We start from the raw sequence: 18,155 nt of genomic DNA, 5'->3' as shown, positions 1-18,155 counted from the left end.
TTCAGGCAGGAATACCTAAAAATAGCGAATTTGAACCAAGAAGAGAGAAAAAGAGACATTGGGTCTATACTCATGTAAATGGGCTACCAATGAGATAGGTACTGACATTCAAATAATTGACATCAAGTGAGTGAGAGCTGAGTGGAAGTGAATTTTGATTCACACTGTCATTAAGAAAAAATATTGATATTGAAGGAACATGTGTATCATGATGGAAGAGTCAGTATCAACTGAAATTATTTTATGAGTCTTATTCACAAGAAGTCTAAAATCCTAACCCTGTCTGTTCTTTTGTCTAATGCCATAGACATCACTATGTAGTGGTCAGTAATGCAGGTCATGAACATCACTCTGGTCAGTGAGTTCATCCTGGTGGGCTTCCCCACAGCCCCGTGGCTGCAGGTCCTGCTCTTCTTCCTCTTCCTTGTGGTGTATCTGCTCATTATAGCAGAGAATCTTGTTATCATGTTCACCGTTGTGGTCACTGGCTCCCTCCATAAGCCCATGTACTATTTCCTGAGCAGCCTGTCTTTCCTGGAGCTCTGGTATGTGTCTGTCACAGTGCCCAAGATGCTGGATGGATTCCTCCTGCAGAGGCGGCGCATCTCCTTCGCAGGCTGCATGACCCAGCTCTACTTCTTTATCTCACTGGCCTGCACAGAGTGTGTGCTCCTGGCAGCCATGGCCTATGACCGCTACGTGGCCATCTGTCACCCTCTCCAATACCCTGTCATCATGACCACAGCTTACTGCGTGCAGCTGGTGGCCCTCTCCTATGTGACTGGCTTCATGATAACTGTGATCAAAGTCTATTTCATTTCTCATGTCGCTTTCTGTGGCACCAACGTCATGAACCACTTTTTCTGTGACATCTCACCAATCCTCAAGCTGGCATGTAAGGACTTTTCCACAGCTGAGTTGGTAGACTTCGCTTTGGCAATTGTCATTCTCATTTTCCCTCTCACAACCACTGTCCTCTCTTATGTCTACATTGTGTCTGCCATTCTGCGTATACCCTCCACCCAGGGGAGGAAGAAGGCCTTCTCCACCTGTGCATCCCACCTCACTGTGGTCATAATTTATTACACTGCCATGATTTTCATGTATGCCAGGCCCAGGGCTATTGCATCCTTTAATTCAAACAAACTAATCTCAGCTGTGTATGCAGTGCTCACGCCCATGCTCAATCCTTTTATCTACTGCCTGAGGAACCAGGAAGTCAAGAATGCAATCAAGAAGACCTTAGGGGGTGGCCGGGGCTTCCTGCTCAGCTGACTGCTTCTGCCTTCATCCTGTGCTGTGTCCCGAGGTTTACCCTGGTCCTCTTTCTTGGTAGCACCGTTCCATAGACTTGGACTCCTAAAGAAATCACAGCATAGGATAAGGGAACAAAAACCAGAGACAAAACTTAAAAGAAAAGCAGGACACTTACCATGTATTGCTTTAGCTATGAAACACTTTATGTTATAGACATTTAAGTACTTTAAAATGTATGATAATAATTTCATGTATTGAACTTGATAAATTCATATTTATTACACCTTGAATTATATGCTTAGCCTTTGCTTGATAAATGTAACATAGCAAAACACAATTCCTGTTCTCAAAAATAGTTCCCAGTTCCCATCAACTGTGAACGAATTCCAAGGTCACAGTTTGCCCTTCAGCTTTGTTAGCATGTCCTCAGCTCTCCTGCTCTCAACTTCTTATCTTCTGCATGCTTCTTATGTGTTAACATTTCCTGTTGAACTGAGGCAGGAACCTTTTCCCACAAAGCATCAAAAATATTAATCCCTCTCTAGTTCTGAAAATCCTAATCCTTTTCATCAAAAATATATACAGCATGAAAAACCAATAAATTATGAATAAAGTCTAGCAAAATAAATTCTTTTTGCAGCAAGCCCAACAGACTGCCTTTTCTTTCTGTGAGAGTGTCAGTGAGAAAGAGGGACACAGAGAGAGAAAGAATTGGTATGCCAGGGCCTCCGTCCCCTGCAATCGAAGCCCAGACGTTTGTGCCCCTTTGTGTGCATGTGCTACCTTGCTTGTTTGTGTCACTCTGTCTGGCTTATTTGGCACCTGGGGAGTCAAACATGAGTCCTTAGGTTTTGCAGGCAAGTGCCTTAACCAGTAAGCCATCACTCCTGCCCACAAAATAAATTGTTTAATATAAAGAACCAGCTTTGTTTTGTTTTGTTTTGTTTTTTTGGTTTTGACAAATTCATATCCTACAGTAACACAATATTAAAGGAAAACTTGTTTCTTATTTCCATTTGCTTGGAATATCATTTTCCGCCTTTTTACCCCAAGGAGGCACCTGTCTTTAGTTGTGAGGTGGGTTTCTTGAGGGCAGCACATAGAAGTGTCTATTTTTATGATTTACCCTATTAGCTTGTGTCTTTTGATGAGTGAATTAAGATCACTAACGTTTAAGGTTATAACTGTGAGGTTGGATTTCATCCCTGTGAGGTTGGGGTGCTTTATGAGGTTTGGTGCTTTCTTGGGCATTGTACTTTTTGAGCCTGCTGTAGTTTTGGTTATTGTGATCTTCTTATAGGTCTGGCTTTGTGTTCATATAGTCATGGAACTGGCTTTTTATCATGGAAGGTTTTCCTTTTACCTTCTATTATAAGGGATACTGTCAGTGGGTACATTAGCTTGGGTTGGACGACATAGTTTTTTAGACTTTAAAGTGGTCCATTTCAGGCCCTTCTTGCTTTCAAGATATCCATTGAGAAATCTGAGGTAATTTTGATAGGATTTCTTTTGCATATATAAAGTGTTTCTATTTTGCTGCTTTTAGCACACTGTCTTTGTTTTCATTGTTTAGAGTTTTAACAATGAAGTGCCTTGGAGAGTTTCTTTTTTGTTCCAGTCTGCTTGGTGCTCTGTTAGCTTCTTGAATCTGTATGAGACTCTCTTTTGAGAGGGTGGGAAAATTTTCTCTCAATAATTATGTTGAATAAGTTCTCCATGCCTTTTGTCTGAACATCTTCCCATTCTGGTATACATATTATTCAGATATTAGGACATTTTAGGGTACCCCACAGTTCCCTTATGTTTTGTACACAAGATTTTTTTGAAACTATCAAAATTTTTGGACTCTCAAATTGCGTGTGTGTGTGTGTGTGTGTGTGTGTGTGTGTTTGTGTTTGTCTTGTCTTCCACCTCTGATGTTCTGTCTTCCACATGATTAACTCTGTCAGTGAGAGTTTCCAGAGAGGTTTTCACTAGCGCAATTTGGTTTGTATTTTATGTTGCTTTTATCTGTATAGTATCCATCCCTTTGTTGAGTTTCAATTTCTGGTCATATTTTGATTTTTTTAATGCTTCTTGGAATTCATTCTTGCATTTGCTTATGTCATCATTAAGCTTAAGCAGCTGGGTACTTAAATCTTCTATTTTTTTTGTCTCACCTTCAGTTTATTTATCTCTCTTTTGAGATCTCTGCTTTTCATCAATTAAGCCTTGTGAAGACAGCTGTGTATTTCATTTACGTGATTGTTGGTGTTTTGTTGATTTGCTACCAATTCTGAAATTTGTTTGATCAGGGTCACATGTCTTGTTTTCATTTTGAGGTTACATTCCTGTTGTCTTCTCTGTACTTTCATTGGAGACTTTCACTGTGGGATTAGGCAACCTTGTTGGATATCTCCCAGTTTGTTTTTCATGTTGTTTTCTTGCATAGGTCTACCCATCTCCATGTGGGAGTTTTGTTTAATTAAAGAAGGAAGAGTTTCCCCTTGTAGTGTCCTCAGTGAGTGCTCTATTTTGTTTTTGAATAGAACAGGCATGTTGTTTGTTCTTCCCCTTCTAGTTCCTTAAGTGGTAGGGATAGTTATTTTATGGTGATCTTGCTTTTCTTCATAATGAAAACACTTATTGTTATACACATTCCTCTTAGAACCATGTCACTGTATACCATAAATATACTTTTACTTGTTTTAAGATATTTTAATTTCATTTCTGACTTTAAAAAATATAATTGCTTTATTTTAGTTCAAATGCTTAGAGTCTATTGATTCATGGAATATTCAGGAACATGTTGCTTAATTTCCACATATTTGTGAGCTTTCTGATTAATTACCATAATTTGTTTCTATTTTATTTATTTATTTATTTGAGTCAGAGAAAGAGGAAGAGAAAGAGAGAGAGAGAGAGAGAGAGATGGAGAGTGAGAATGGGCATGCCAGGGCTTCCAGCCACTGCAAACAAACTCCAGACATGTGCACCCCCTTGTGCATCTGGCTAATGTCGGTCCTGGTGAATTGAACCTGGGTCCTTTGGCTTTTCAGGCAAGTGCCTTAACTGCTAAGCCATCCCTCCACCCCTCAAGTTTCTTTGTTAACATTTGGTGTGTGCGTGTGTGTTCATGTGTGTGAATGTGGGCACTGGCCTGCTACTGTGAGTGGGAGTGTGTGTGTGTTTGTAGGTCAGAGGATAACCTTGGATATTGGTCCCCCATCTTGTTTGAGGAAGGATTCCTCATTATCTGCTATGTTTACCAGGCTAGATTACCTTGGGACTTCTTGAAGATCTTCTGTTTATGCTTCCCTTCTTCCCATAGGCATGGTGTGACTCCAAACAGCTCCTATAGTGTATGGGTTTAAGTGAAAATAGTTGAGCCTCTGTCTCTGTTACTACAGACTGTGCTATCCAGCCCCTGACACATATCCAAAGCTAGTCAGTCTCTCTCTGTTTGCTGTTCTTGCAGTATACATGTCCAAGAGGAAAAATTACTTCCCTGGCAGCCATTGCTGATCCCAGCAGGTCCAATGCAAGCATATGGTGCTGCTGGGCACCTGTTTACACCTGTAGCTCCTTTTGGGAGACGATATGGCCTAGGCTTATTTCTTTATTCCTTATTTCTTCCCCTGATGTGCATGAATTCTATTTTTTTATAATGGAGGGTCTTGCTTTACCCCAGGCTGACTTGGCTGGAATTCACTAAGTATTCTCAGGCTAGTCATGGACTCACAGTTGATTCTTCTACCTCAGTCTTCTGAGTGCTTGAATTAAAAGCATTAAAAATGTGTACCACCATACCATGGGAAGAGAGAGAGTGAAAGAGAATATGGGTGGACCAAAGCTTCCAGCTGCTGCAAATGAACTCAAGATGCATGTGCCATCTTGAGTTTTACTTGGGTCTTGGGGAATAGAGCTCAGTTCATTAGGCTTTGCAGGCAAGCTCACTAATCTCTCAGAAATCACTCCAGCTCCTGTATTATTTTTTATACTGACTCCTCTCTAACTGAGTCATACATAAGGGGTTTCTAACCAGCCATCTTACTTGGAAGTCTTGTATTTTTTAAAAATATTTTTTGTTTATTTATTTGGGAGTGATAGACACAGAGAGAAAGGGACAGATAGAGAGAGAGAGGGAATAGGCATGCCAGGGCTCCAGCCACTGCAAACGAACTCCAGTCGCGTGCGCCCCCTTGTGCATCTGGCTAAGGTGGGTCCTGGGGAATCGAGCCTCAAACTGGGGTCCTTAGGCTTCACAGGCAAGCATGTAACAGCTAAACCATCTCTCCAGCCCAGCAGTCTTGTATTTTTTGATGATATACTATTTCACTGAATCCTTTCATAGGGGTTTATACATTTTAGATACATACCTCTTCATGACTTTATGGGATAACTATCATTAGGAAATATTACCCACTACTGAAAGAGTACAGTGGCTCAAAGTGCCTAGTGTCAGTAGGGATGCTGGCTCTGGGTCCAAAGGAATGCAGTATTTCATTGATTCCAGCAGCTGGGCTCCACAACAATGGTTGCGTGGTCATAGTGGCAGATTTACATAGGGCCCACAGCAGCTGTGAGGAGTTTGGGGGATTTTTATTAGTGCTTCTTAGGTGATCATAAAAGTTTGGACCAGAGATGGGGCCCAGAACTGTCTGAAAGCACATTCATGGGCATTGTCAGTGTTTATTCAGGAGTACATGCATGGACACTGGTAGTGTTTATTCATGCAGCCTCAAGAGTTGGGCCTGATAGGATGCATGCACATAGTTCAAGGACCAGCCTCCAGTGCCTGCATGATAATGGATATTAATCTAAAGGAAAGAATTTTAAATTTCAATGATTTACCATACTGTTTCCAAACTATCTCCCTTCCATGGGTGTGGAATGGTAGCTCTCTGATAAACCCTTTTCTGATTTCCTCAGTCAGAAGAACATTCTTCCTCCCTGGAATCCATAGGACATTTTATTTTCCACATCTCCCATAGCAAAGGTCACCTAATTGTCTACTTGTTATCAAATTTATAACATTATAAGTTCTCAGAGAATAGGGCTCAGAGCCTACATATTTTTTATTCCTCCACAGATTGTATAGCTAGCATAATGTCCTGTATATCAGAGAGATCAATTAAATCAGGAAGTACAAAAGCAGGAAGCACAGTTCATATAAGGAATGAAGAAAATAACTAATCACCTCTGATATATTTAAACCCATTTAGCTTTCTTATTCTGTCTTCTGATAACTTGTGGCTATACCATCTTGTAAACACTGGAGAGTTAGAGAACCACACTTTCACACATCCACAAGTATAAATGAGCATGTTCTGATCTTCAACAGAAATCAATTAGTAAATGGACATTTACTTGGTGGTGTACATCAAGTTTCTCTGGAGCCAGGGCAGAATGAATGCAAGTTGGGCCTTGGGGAGAAGGCTTGGGAAAAGCGTAAACAAGTGCTGAATATATTATCTTGTTCCTGCTCAAGTCTTGCCTTGAAGCCACCATACCTACCATGTAGACTAAGGCCCCTATATGGTCCTCCAGGAACTATAAGAACCTGTAGACCAGTTTTTCTTTCCATAATAAGGGTAAAGATCTAAAGAATTCTACATTCTTACAGTAAGGGAACACGGATGAGAAGTTGGTGATACCAGGAAGCATTGGCTGAGCCCTGAAGAGAGCTGCAGAAAACATGAAGAGGGACTTGGCAAAGTGGCTACAGGTAGTCTTCCCGAGGAAGGGTCTTTAGGGGAACATGATGGGCAATGAAAATTCAGTACATCTTTACTTAAGATTAGGTAAATTGTTGAATTTATTGTTCCAGAAAAGGTCGTCAGGATTGGTATCCCTTCAGAATAAATACATTCAGACTTAAAAGAAGAAGAACAACAACAACAAAAACAGTCTCAGAGCACAATGAAAGCTCCCCTTCCTACCCCATCATACCCTGATTCCATAGAGAGCCCAGAACTTAGTACCCTTGCTTCTACAATAAGGATAATTGAATGAGATGTTATGTATTCCTTAATACTTCAAAGTAGGACATATTAGAGGTACATTTGCTACACAATGAGGAAATTATTAAGAAAACATATGCACTAGAATAATAAAGCCAATTCATTTAAAAGTAAACTGGTAAGACATGAATGATCTATAACTCAGATTTTCAAAGATGCTATGATTATGTTTGTAGCTAATTTTGGTTATTTTATTGACCAGAATATAAGTGGAAAAGTGAGAATGAATGACTGTGTGTGTACATGAGTACACATGAGTGAAAACATGGAAGCGTGTACAACTGAGTGAACACGTCTGGGTCTACAGCGACCTAACAGTTGACACTTACAGAAGGTGACTGTGACTCAAGTCTTAAGTGCCTTCCACGCATTTCACATGCAGTATTTAAAGCACAATTCAGTAAGGCAGGTGCTACGGTCTCCCATTTTATGAGAGGAATTGGAAGTGCATGCATGGGCCGTGACTTGGGCAGAATAACACAGCTACTAAATGTTGTTAGCAGAAGGGAAACCTCACTCTGACTGCTCGTCAGTCATCTTGCACTCCACCCAGAGGAGAGGGTACGGCAAGCTGTGTGGCTGGTATTGGAAGCAAGTGTGGATTGCTTGGAATGGAAGCTTCTACATGCATGTTGCTTCAAACTGGGACTAGATGATGATAAAACTGGATTTTCTCTGACATCAGACACACTTATTTTCTTCATAACAACATTTGGCTAAAGCCAAGGATGAGTGAGAATCTCCTCACTAGTATACTTTTCCAGAGGTGAAGTAGAGACTGGAATTTATATACTTCTGCCCAGCAAATATTGCATAGCAATGCCAGCGTGCTGCTATGGAAAGAAGATTGTAGTGCCAGATGTATGCGTTTCAGCTTTTCATCTTTTTGCCTCATTCAATGAGTCGTTGGACCAGATCTCTGATCCAGGGGCATAGTAGTGTGAACTCTGGGAGCTTTGCTAACTTCTCTGTGCCATCACAGATTGATAAGAGTTTGGCAGAAAAAGTATCAATGTTCTAAGGATCATGAGTGTTCAGGGAAACTGAAGCAGTCAATAAAATTAATAAGTTGGGCCAGCTCATACACAAATTCTGCTTTCTCTTCGTGAGATTCACCTGCCTCTCCTCACCTCTGGAGCAGAGTCCAAGACAATGAATGGTATTTATAAATAGTGATATACCAGGTAAACAGAGATCAGAGGTCAGTTCTCATATTCGAGCCATATGGGCATACTTTATTTAAGTATTTCTTTGGGAGTGGAAGCACGGGGTGTGAAAGATGTGTCTTCTGTTAGGTATGTGCTTCCTGCCAGTAGACATACCAAGAGATCTCAATTCAGTTTTCTGTGCATTCTCACATAGTAAGACAGTAGCTGTTCTTGCTGAATTAATATGCATGTGCTTCTTGCCAGTCATTGTTCTACAGATTTGGTTCACAGTCTCAAGAACAAGGTCTTACATTTTTGAGGATTTCAGTACTTGTGAGGGTAAGGTGTGCACTGGAAAACAAATGCTGATGACTCACTTGACCCAATTTTTGCTCATGTCACCTAAGTGTCTCTTTCCAACTATTATTATTATTGTTTACAAATTTCTAATTTGAAGAAATTGTGCTAGGTCAAATGAATAACAAGATTCATTACTTCAATACTAAGCTTCGGGGAGATTTTCCTTCTGAACACTATGTGTGTTTCATTGCAGGACAGAATAAATGTTCGCTAAGATCCTAGAACAATAGAGAGGAGTTATCATGGAGAGACAAATGGGTCTATCTCCATAGAAAGTGAGGAAACAAAGGAGCTAGCAATGGCATGGATGGTGTCATTCTGATCACTCTTGACAGGCCAGTGAGACTCGAGACAGAAGTGAATCAGAGACATTTATTTCAATTACTTGCATGAAAAATGTGGGCATAAAACTTTCTGAAAGAGGTCTGCATGACAAGGAAGAAGCTGTACTACAAGAAAATAGAAGAGTCCTTCCTCATAGGAAGGATGAAGTACTAACTTAACTTTCTTCTTCTTTTTTCCCCTTGCTCTGATGCCATGGACATAGTCTTCATTTGCATTGTTTTCACAGAAGGCTTCAGTATCTTCTGCTGCTTTCGGTCATGCAGGACATGAACATCACTCTGGTCAGTGAGTTCATCCTGGTGGGCTTCCCCACAGCCCCGTGGCTGCAGGTCCTGCTCTTCTTCCTCTTCCTTGTGGTGTATCTGCTCATTATAGCAGAGAATCTTGTTATCATGTTCACTGTTTTGGTCACTGGCTCCCTCCATAAGCCCATGTACTATTTCCTGAGTAGCATGTCCTTTCTAGAGATCTGGTATGTGTCCGTCACAGTGCCCAAGATGCTGGATGGATTCCTCCTGCAGAGGCGGCGCATCTCCTTCGCAGGCTGCATGACCCAGCTCTACTTCTTTATCTCGCTGGCCTGCACAGAGTGTGTGCTCCTGGCAGCCATGGCCTATGACCGCTACGTGGCCATCTGTCACCCTCTCCAATACCCTGTCATCATGACCACAGCTTACTGCGTGCAGCTCATGGCCCTCTCCTACGTGAGTGGTTTCATGGTTTCTGTTGTGAAAGTCTATTTCATTTCTCATGTCGCTTTCTGTGGCACCAATGTCATGAACCACTTTTTCTGTGACATCTCACCAATCCTCAAGCTGGCATGTAAGGACATGTCCACAGCTGAGTTGGTAGACTTCGCTTTGGCAATTGTCATTCTTGTTTTTCCTCTGATCACCACAGTCCTCTCTTATGTCTACATAGTGTCCACCATTCTGCGTATACCCTCCACCCAGGGGAGGAAGAAGGCCTTCTCCACCTGTGCATCCCACCTCACTGTGGTCATAATTTATTACACTGCCATGATTTTCATGTATGTCCGGCCCAGGGCTATTGCATCCTTTAATTCAAACAAACTAATCTCAGCTGTGTATGCAGTGCTCACGCCCATGCTCAATCCTTTCATCTACTGCCTGAGGAACCAGGAAGTCAAGAACGCAATCAAGAAGACCTTAGGGGGTGGCCAGGGCTTCCTGCTCAGATAAGCTGTGTTTGTTTGAGAAGGAGACAGAGCCCTGTGCAGTCTGTTCTGTGATTTACCTTGGTTCTGTTTATTATTGTCACTGATACAAAGACCTGGACTCCTAAAATAATCCATAAAGAGAGAGAAGATTTATTATTTGTTATTTATCCATGAACTAATAACAAATACTAGGGATATTTATACATATTTTATAATGCTATAATACTAATAAAGATATGAACTATAGAAACTGATATCACACTCTTGTCATTATAAACCATGTTATTCTCATCATACTTTATGAATCCATTATTTACAGCTATCTGATGCTTTAGTTTCATCATCATCAATTTCAGAAAGTGAAGCATAAAGTGATTAATAAGTTCTCCATGATTATAACCTAATTAATTATTGAATTCATAATTTGAGTCCAGGAAATTTGGTACCAGATTCCACTTTACTGATTTTCCTCCATATCTAAATTCTATGATAATAACTCTAGAATAGCTTAGCTAACAAAAATTGTTATCTGGAAGAAAAACAACAATTGAATTGTTAATATATATTTAGATGTCACTATAACTGAGGTTGGTGCTGAAGTGGTAATGGTGTCTGTAACAGCATTGGATTGCTTAGTTTTAATTTTATTCTTTATTTATTTGAGAGAGTGAGAAATAAGCAGGGAGAAAGAGAGAGAGAATGGGTGCACCATGACACATGCCCCCCCAACCTTGTGCATCTAGCTTCCATGCATCCTGGGAATAGAACCTGAGCTCTTTGGTTTTGCAGGCAAGTGCCTTAACTGCTAAGCCATCTTTCCAGTACAGATTGCTTAAACTTTAATAATATTATTGTTTTGCAATCCTTTTGTATGTTGAGCTTCCTTATACAACTATTACAGCTCATTACTCACTATAGAGTTGAGCTCACTAGTTCTGTGGGAGATATATACATATATATCTGAATATATATATATATATATATTACTACAAAATTTTCAGATATATATATATATATAGTAGTCATATGTACCTAGTTACACTTTTGTTTTAATGTATGAGTTCTTGTGACCTTCAATGCAATGTGTGACTAGTAGACTATTAACAAATGAATATAATATCACTACAATAACAAGCAAAACTCTCAATATATCATCATATAGATATTCCATTACAAATAAATTTTCTAGGACAAATGAGAATGTTTGATAGCATTGAAACATCCAATGACTATACAAGAAGGTGTAGTATATTATGAAAATTTTTACAAAATTGTATCAAATTGATACTAAATGTATATGAAATAATCATGAAGTCATTTTACCTATGTAGCCTGACCTTTTATTTTCCTTCTATGTAGGGTCTCACTCTAGCTCAGGATGATCTAGAACTTATTCTGTAGTTCTAGCCTGGCCTTGAAACTCAAAACAATCTGTCCACCTCAGCTTTCTAAGTGCTGGGATTAAATCTATGTGCCACCATGCTAGGCTACCCCAATCCTTTTTAAGCATGTCTCAAATATTGCTCTGCCATTTTAATCCAAGTAAATCTCAAAGTGATTCAACATACTTAGACTAATTGTCCTTATTGGTTGTTCTGGTACTATTACTGTACTAACTAACAATTTTCATTTGAATTAAACAGAGGGAAGTAGTTCTAATTATTGTTAACTACTATTTTACTATTGTGCAATAATACTAGAATTCATGACCCCTATGTCTTCTCTCCATCTACACAAAATCAAACAGGTATTTTATTTATTCTTAGTAATATAGTCAATAATTATAAGAGCCTGAATATTGCTTTGCTTAACATTCATTCATTTATTACTTCTTCATCCCTACTCTATGATAAGTACTCTGGGTGCTTATATAACTGTGAGCAAAGCAAAGCAGACAGAAATTATTCCTTTGAACAGTTTAGAAATAAGTAGTTCACAATTGCAGTACACATTATATGTAGAGGGTGGCATCAAGTGGAAGGTAAACGCATGGTTAAGATGCTCTTGAGAAAATACTTTTTATCATAAGTAGCATTTAGACTTATTTTTGAGGCATTTAGATGAATGAAAGATAGTGAGTTGAAGTAGTTAGATGATAAGTAGTAGTGAGGATCATGGATTGTGGGGAGAAGAAAAGACAAGAGCCCAGAGATAACAGCACATTCAAAGAACTGAAAGATAACTGGCATGTATAGAGTATACAGTGACACTATGAACAAAGAAGCCTGGTTCTGCCTGAGCCACAGAAGCAGAAGCCAGGCAAAAGAATTTTCCCCTCATATCAGTCAAGAAACCTGAAGCAGAAGAGGGCAGGGACCACCTGAGCAACTACTGAAGGATAACACAACAGGATCAGCTGAGTTGCTCCAGTTCAACTCCAGACACCCTGCACAGGCTCCCCTCCCCCAACTTCCACTGCCATGAACCACGGGGGAACCACCTCCAGCCACACAGCTGATCAGAACACCAGACCCAGTGACCCAAGCAGCTTAACTAAGTCCACAGAGCAACAGAGAGGGACCGAGGTGGACACTCAGCAGAGGTGACATTGGAAGCCATCCCAGAAAGTAACGGGGTCTACTTACCCAAATCCAGGTACATAATCCTTGCCCTGGAAGTGCAGTTCCCAAGACCACGGAGACCATTATGAGGCAAAGATGGAAGCTTTTATTCAGGAAAAAACACAAGCTGCCAGGACTGACTCTCAAGAGCAGAGCAGCCAACTCAGGATTGCAGACAGTGGACTATATAGAGCTCTTTAGTTGGGGGAAGATGAGGAAGAGGGAAGTTAAAAAAAAGTTTCTTTAGGAGAGATCTAAGATAGCCAGCATGTGACACCAACACAGTAACCAGGTGTTCTGAGAGATAAGGGGGCAGGAAAAGGAGACCTGGGCATTGTTAGGCAAGAAAGAGATAATGGCTGGGTGGTTTCTTGAGGAATGTGGATGACCCACTTCCTTATGTCTCTGTTGCCCTCCTGCTGTGACTCCACTTTGTGCTGACCTAACACTAATCTCACATGTCAGGGCAGCTTATGTGTTAAATTTGATTAATGTCTTCTTAGTTGGCTTTACTATTTTCAAATAAGCTATATTTTGATGTTGTCTATTTATTGTTGCCTTTGATGTTTCTTGATTTATAGGGCCTTTGTCATTTTCTGTTATTGTTATTGGAGGCAGGGTCCCACTTGGACCCAGGCTGGCCTGGAACACATTTCAGATGAGAAATTTCAGCCTTCAAGTTGACAAGATTATATCTATATCTATATATCTATATCTATATCTATATATATATATATATCTATATATATATATATATATATATAATCATATTACTGCAGGTGGAATGGCCTAAGTGAGATCATGGGAAGGGATTGAGTATAGAAAGGGTAGAGGTGGGTTAGTCAAAATTTAAGATGGTATGAATAAGCTGTGTAGAAACCTAATTTTTTAGACAATGGCACACCCAAAAGTCACACACTTCTGGGTGGGCATTGGCCTGAATTTCAGTGCCAGAGATGAGGTACCTTCCAAGAATTTGTTGTCCAGAAAGGTCTCTGATGTCTCCAAAATATTAAATGTCATTGACAAGGCTCTTTGTTTCCCACCAGGAATAGATGTTAACACACTATTTCTCAGGACTCCACATGCTTGGGCTGCAAGATCACTGAGAAATCAATCTAGAAATGAGCTGAAAATTAACTCCATGCAGACCAGCTGACATGAAGCTGGAAAAAAAAAAAAGAAAAAAAGAAAAACACTTCATGCAGTCCTATGGGAGAGAGCAGTCATCAGTGGAGATAAACAACAATGGACACTGCAAGCTATAAGTTTGGCCTGCCAGGCCAAATGTGTCAATGGTTGCAATAGTGGCATGTCTGTTATGGGAAAAGCCAAACACTCACAATTGGACTAGAGGCCTACTTTATGGAAGGGAATACATGTCTGATACTCAAAACCTATGGAAAAGGTCATGAGCCCTAGGGGTGTAACACCTGCTGTTGTCTGGATAAATGCATATTTTATGCTGACCAAACTACCCTGTAAGCACTTTTCTTAATGTTCACACCCACATATTAATGCTGCTCTCACTTTTCATTAGAGAAGCTTCTCTTTACAGATGGTGGTAACCAGTGAGAGGACTCAAAAGGCACCATAGTCCTGAGGAGGAATGACAGTGGAGTGCACAGCACTGAAATATCTCTATCATCACTTTCAAGACTCAGGGTCCATTGTGGAAGAGGTGGTAAAAAGAATGCAAGAGCCAATGGAAAAGGCAGGACTGATTACAATGCAATTGCCAGGCACAGAATAGCCTGTATATCCATGACCTCACAATGTGTGGTACTAGCTATACAAGTTCCTCATAATAGGAGGAAATGATGATGACATCAAAATAAAAGAGACTAATTTAGAGAGGGAGGGTGTTGGTATTGAGAGTGGGATTGCTGCTAGACACTTGACTTTGGCCATTTGGAGCTGATTTTCAAGAGTAATATGAAAGGATTTGAAACCTTGGCCTAAGAGATGCCTTAGAGTGCTGTAAGCACAGTTTGATGGACTATTCTGGTCAGAGTTGAAAGACTTGAATGCAGTAAGAACTATGGACAGTGAGGTTTGGCTTATGAGAGTGAGAAGGAGCTTTGCCTATACTAGGCCAGAAGCAATTTGTATGAGAGGCTTGCTGTTATGGCCATGCCCTGAGATGTGCAGGGTTGCATTGTGTAGGTATGGACTTGTGTGAGCAGAGGGATATGGCACACAAAAAAAATGAAATCATTGGGCCTAAACTGATGCCCATTCACCTGCAATTGTTTGAGAGACTACAGCCATTGAGTCTGGGCCAGCTGACCTGCACTGGGGAAAAAGAAAGAATGTAGACTTTTGTGAAGGAGCCTGAGTGCTCAAGGAGTGTCCTGTTCTTCAAAGTCTGCTTTATTCCCCCTCTGGATTAACAATTGTCACCATACCTGGTATTGTGGAGTATAAAAAATGCAGGAAAGAGAGGGTCATTGAATTTGCAATGCAGTCTTATGGTTTGGAAGTGGCCATGGGCAGTGTGAAGCAGGTTTGCTGGATGCCTGCATGGAGACCCAATGGAGCCATAGGATGAAAAGTGGTTTGCAGTGGGGACCCAGTGGAGGTACTAGAACTATCAGATGATTGCCAAGGAGAGCTGCTGGTCCCAGATGAAGTTTTCCAAGACTGTGAGTAGCCTAGCTAGAGAGGTGGAACTGGAACTCCAGGGACTTGTTGCTTGTTGGAATTATTAGACTTGGAGATTTGTCACTGGTTAGAGTTGTTGCTCTTGAAGCTATAGAATTTGATGTTTGCCATGGTTGTTTTAAATCTTGTATTGGCTGAATATTTTTTTGCTCTGCCCATTGCCATCTTTTGCTGTATGAATGTTTATTCTGTGCCACTATGGGTTTTGGGGGGAATTTAAAAAAATTTTTTTTTGTTTACTTGTATTTATTTATTTGAGAGCAATAGACAGAGAGAGAAAGAGGCAGAGAGGGAGAGAGAATGGGCGTGCCAGGGCCTCCAGCCACTGCAAATGAACTCCAGACGCATGCACCCCCTTGTGCATCTGGCTAACATGGGTCCGGGGGAATCGAGCCTTGAACCGGGGTCCTTAGGCTTCACAGGAAAGCGCTTAACCACTAAGTCATCTCTCCAGCCCAGGGATTTTATTTTTATATATGGCTCAGTTAAAATATCTTGACTATAAGGATGTATGAACATCATTGGAATTGATAAAAATGATGGGGACTTTTAAAGTTGGATGAATGTATTGCATTTTACATCATGTATCAGTTTATGAGGGCCAGGCGTGGAATGTGGTGATTTGGTTCAGGTGCCCCCATAAACTTAGGTGTTCTGAATGCTAGGTTTCCAGCTGATGGAGATTTGGGAATTAACACCTCCTGGGAGCAGTGTATTGTTGGGGGCGGGCTTATTGGTATTATAGCCAGTTTTCCCTTGCCAGTGTTTGGCCACTCTCCTGTTCCTATTGTCCATGTTTTTGTTGGCCAGGGGGAGATGTCCACCCTCTGCTCATGCTATCGTTTTCCCTGCCATCATGAAGCTTCCCCCTTGAGCCTGTGAACCAGGTTAGTCTCTTCTTTCCCCACAAGCTGCTCTTGTCTGGGTGATTTCTACCAGCAATGCCAACCTGACTGCAACAGAGGGGATATGAAGGAGAGTGGATCTGTGAAGGGTAAACAGGTGAGGGGAGAGGATTATCTTGGTATATTGTCCATAATTATAGAAGTTGTCAATAAAAAAGTTAAAAAAAATGGAAAGAGAATTGAGATAGGACAATAATAAGTTACAAAGAGTAAAAAGATTACATGTGATGTGTGAGTAGAAATGGGGCTTAAGGAGAATGGCAGATGGGGAGATGAAGGAGGAGACTACACTAAAATTTTTGTTTTAAAAACGCCATAATAATACATAAAACTCTTCGCACTAACTAAAAAGGAATAAATATAATAAAATGAGTGTATTTCAAAGATAGTTTTATAAATGCCACAAGGAACTAAAAATAAAATTGTGATACAATATTTCCAAGTTTTTTTTAAGATAAAAAAGATGGCATTAGGCCACACAGCAGACAGAAATGTTAATTTTTTTTTGCCTAGTAATCCTCAGATACAGATACAATTGTGTATTTTAGATGCTTAGGTGAAAGAGTAGATAGAGTTTTGTTTCTCTCTCTAGGTTACTATGTGCTAACATTGCTGTGAACTCGTTTTTCCTGTGCCTTTACTCTCTCACCAGTGTCCATGTCAGATGTCAATATCTTAAAGGAACTTAGTTACTTCATCACAGAAGAATGAAGGCTTTGAATTGGTCTAGATCTATACTCAGAAAGAACCTCATGACTCTGTGGGAGGAGCCAAAGCACACATCCACACAAAACCTAGTCGAGGTTGTTGGCAGGGAAATCCATGACCAGCAGTCGTGATAGCAAGAGAGAGGAGGAATGGGAAGCTCTATGAACAGGATAGAGAAGAACTGCATCCAAACACAACTTCCCTGCACCCTAGGGCCATTATAGGAGACCCAGAGGTAACCTATGACTTATGATTCGTCATGTAAAATTTTCATCATGTATGCAAATTGATGAGATGCTGCATTTTCTTTTAATCAATAATGAGTTTTGATTTCCTTAGACTCTACCTAGAACCTACATTCTTCCTGAGGAGAGAAGATAAAAGCTATGGGACCCATAGCCTTCATAGAGAAATAGTTTTCCAATATTTAAGATGGGACATACCAAGGGTTATGCTTTATTTTTTTTTTTTCCTGTTCCTTTCTGTCATTACACAATTCCTTTCAGGTGGAGAGATGAAGACCAAGTCTACCTTCTGCAGGACACCGCTGCACAGGCCAGACCACTGTGCCACAAACCAAGATATCTAAGCCAGAGTCAACCAAGAGGACACTAAAGAAAAACAGAATGCTGTTTTGTGACACCAATCTTAAGTATATATCACAAATTATTTTCTTAATCAAATGTTAAATGTGAATTATAAACTGAGGTAGATTCTAAAGATAAAAAGGTAAGTTAAAATAGAATAAAATCAGCATGTTCAGGATGTTCACAAATCTTATAGTAGTGAAAGGCAAGCAAAATATGTCATCATGTGATGCTGCAAGGTTCAACATATTATAATCAGAGGCGGCACTGTAAACAAAATAGCACTGTAAGTCATGGGCGGCATGTGGGTGAGGGGTGTCCAGTGTGGATGTGACAGGGAGAATAAAGTCTGAATGGACACCCTCCGGGTAGCAAGTATAAGAAAGAATTTTTTTGTTGTTTTCTTGGGGTAGGGTCTCACTCTGGCCCAGGCTGACT

The 18,155-nt window shown here is 40.4% G+C and overlaps 2 protein-coding genes across 2 annotated transcripts; both read left to right on the top strand.

The window, feature by feature from the left end:
- The first annotated feature begins 330 nt into the window (after window positions 1-330).
- On the top strand, window positions 331-1,275 carry LOC101602055 (olfactory receptor 6-like). Its single transcript, XM_004650704.2, has one exon. The coding sequence runs from the start codon at window positions 331-333 to the stop codon at window positions 1,273-1,275; it is 945 nt and encodes a 314-aa protein (XP_004650761.2).
- Window positions 1,276-9,369: 8,094 nt separating this feature from the next.
- Window positions 9,370-10,314, top strand: LOC101602355 (olfactory receptor 6-like). Its single transcript, XM_004650705.2, has one exon. The coding sequence runs from the start codon at window positions 9,370-9,372 to the stop codon at window positions 10,312-10,314; it is 945 nt and encodes a 314-aa protein (XP_004650762.2).
- Window positions 10,315-18,155: the final 7,841 nt, after the last annotated feature.

The sequence above is a fragment of the Jaculus jaculus genome, chromosome 3 (assembly GCF_020740685.1).
Source record: "Jaculus jaculus isolate mJacJac1 chromosome 3, mJacJac1.mat.Y.cur, whole genome shotgun sequence".
Classification (NCBI taxonomy): domain Eukaryota; kingdom Metazoa; phylum Chordata; class Mammalia; order Rodentia; family Dipodidae; genus Jaculus; species Jaculus jaculus.
The sequence above is the reverse complement of the archived record's forward strand: the minus strand, read 5'-3'. Positions and strand labels throughout refer to the sequence as shown.

Coding starts and splice junctions, on each gene's coding strand:
- LOC101602355 (XM_004650705.2), top strand. CDS start 9,370: ATGCAGGACATGAACATCACTCTGGTCAGTGAGTTCATCCTGGTGGGC.
- LOC101602055 (XM_004650704.2), top strand. CDS start 331: ATGCAGGTCATGAACATCACTCTGGTCAGTGAGTTCATCCTGGTGGGC.